The sequence below is a fragment of the Rhincodon typus genome, chromosome 2, assembly GCF_021869965.1.
Source record: "Rhincodon typus isolate 14 chromosome 2, sRhiTyp1.1, whole genome shotgun sequence".
Taxonomy (NCBI): Eukaryota; Metazoa; Chordata; class Chondrichthyes; order Orectolobiformes; family Rhincodontidae; genus Rhincodon; species Rhincodon typus.
Window position 1 is genome coordinate 58,761,242 of NC_063333.1, and position 1,334 is coordinate 58,762,575.

Sequence of the window (1,334 nt, forward strand, 5' to 3'; positions counted from 1 at the left end):
TGCTGCTTGGCCTGCTGTGTTCATCCAGCCCTGCACCTTGTTGTCTCTGTATAAAGGAAAAACTCTCTTTGGGCAGAAAATAATTTCTCAAGATAGATCAATGTTGGATCCAGCCTAATACACTGGTAACTCAAGACAACTTTGGGCAGGAGCAAGTTTGTCAGTGTGATCCATGCTGGCATCAGTCTAGCGCATTGACTAGTTCAAGAAGATTTAAGAAAACAGGGGAAATTGGCACTTATAGACGTGGAGATCAGCATCGCTATCTTTTTGCCATCTGTTTGTCTGCCTAGGCCCAATAAACCATTCTCACTTGTTGCAGGCTCTATATGTCTTTTCTAGCTATTTTGATTAGAGTCACAGAGTTGTTGAGTTTTTACAGTGCAGAAAGAGGCCTTTGGGCCTGCTACACATCATATCAAAATTGTTGTTTCTGAACAAAACTACTTGATGAATTCTCAACTATCAATTCAGGACTTCTGAACAAAAAAAGAAATCTTACACTGAAACCAGAAAGTCCATCCCCACCACAAACTGAGGCCCTTATGTTGAAAATTAATACCCACTCATGGGGCTCAAGCCATCACCACTAATATTCAAACACGTGGACAGCCAAAAAGCAAATGCTGTTGCGTCCAGAGACCCTTCGTCGCTCAAATTAAGTTTTACCTTTCAAAAACTGAGTTTGCTTCTTTGCTTCTTCCATAGCTACTGCTGCCTTTCCCTGTTGGTGATCACACATTTCAACCACCGACTGACTGAGTTTATGTCTTCTCAGTACCTTAATACCGCTCACCTGCTTGATTTTGTTTTAAATTTTGTTCTGGACCTTCAGGATTTCTTCTCCTTCTGGTGGGGGACAGATCCATTCTGCAGCTACCATGTGATATTTTCCCAGTTGACCATCTCTACAAGCATGTAGTGCTGGGTGAGGGTTAGTTGAAGAAAGTTACTGCATCAATTTTACTTTGTCTTGGACCTATCAAATGATTGGTGTTCAAGGATGCACCACTAAGAAGAGCCACTGTCCTAGTAAACAGGAAAGTATATTGCGTGATAGCAGTTTGATCAGTGATAATTTCAAGAGACTTACAGAGCTGGTACAAATACACCATCCAAAAACACAAGGTTCTCCCCACAGACTGTCTGAGATCAGAAGAATGGATGGAGCCACGTAACATAAATATTAACCCTTTCAAAACCATTACCTTATATAAATGTCAGAAATTTAGATAAGTGTCAAAATGAATTGTGAAGTTATTTGCAGGCTGGTTCAACCTAAGACCTGGTCCAATGTGGAACCAACAGCAATGATCTAGAGTTGAAGTGGGGCA

General features: G+C 41.1%; 1 protein-coding gene across 1 annotated transcript in view; it reads right to left on the reverse strand.

The window, feature by feature from the left end:
• cul1b (cullin 1b) overlaps nt 1-742 on the reverse strand; it is a 59,700-nt gene extending 58,958 nt beyond the window's left edge. The window contains exon 1 of the mRNA XM_048608114.1: nt 670-742. Coding sequence (XP_048464071.1) covers nt 670-742 — 73 coding nt within the window. The remainder of the gene's footprint in view (nt 1-669) is intronic.
• Nucleotides 743-1,334: the final 592 nt, after the last annotated feature.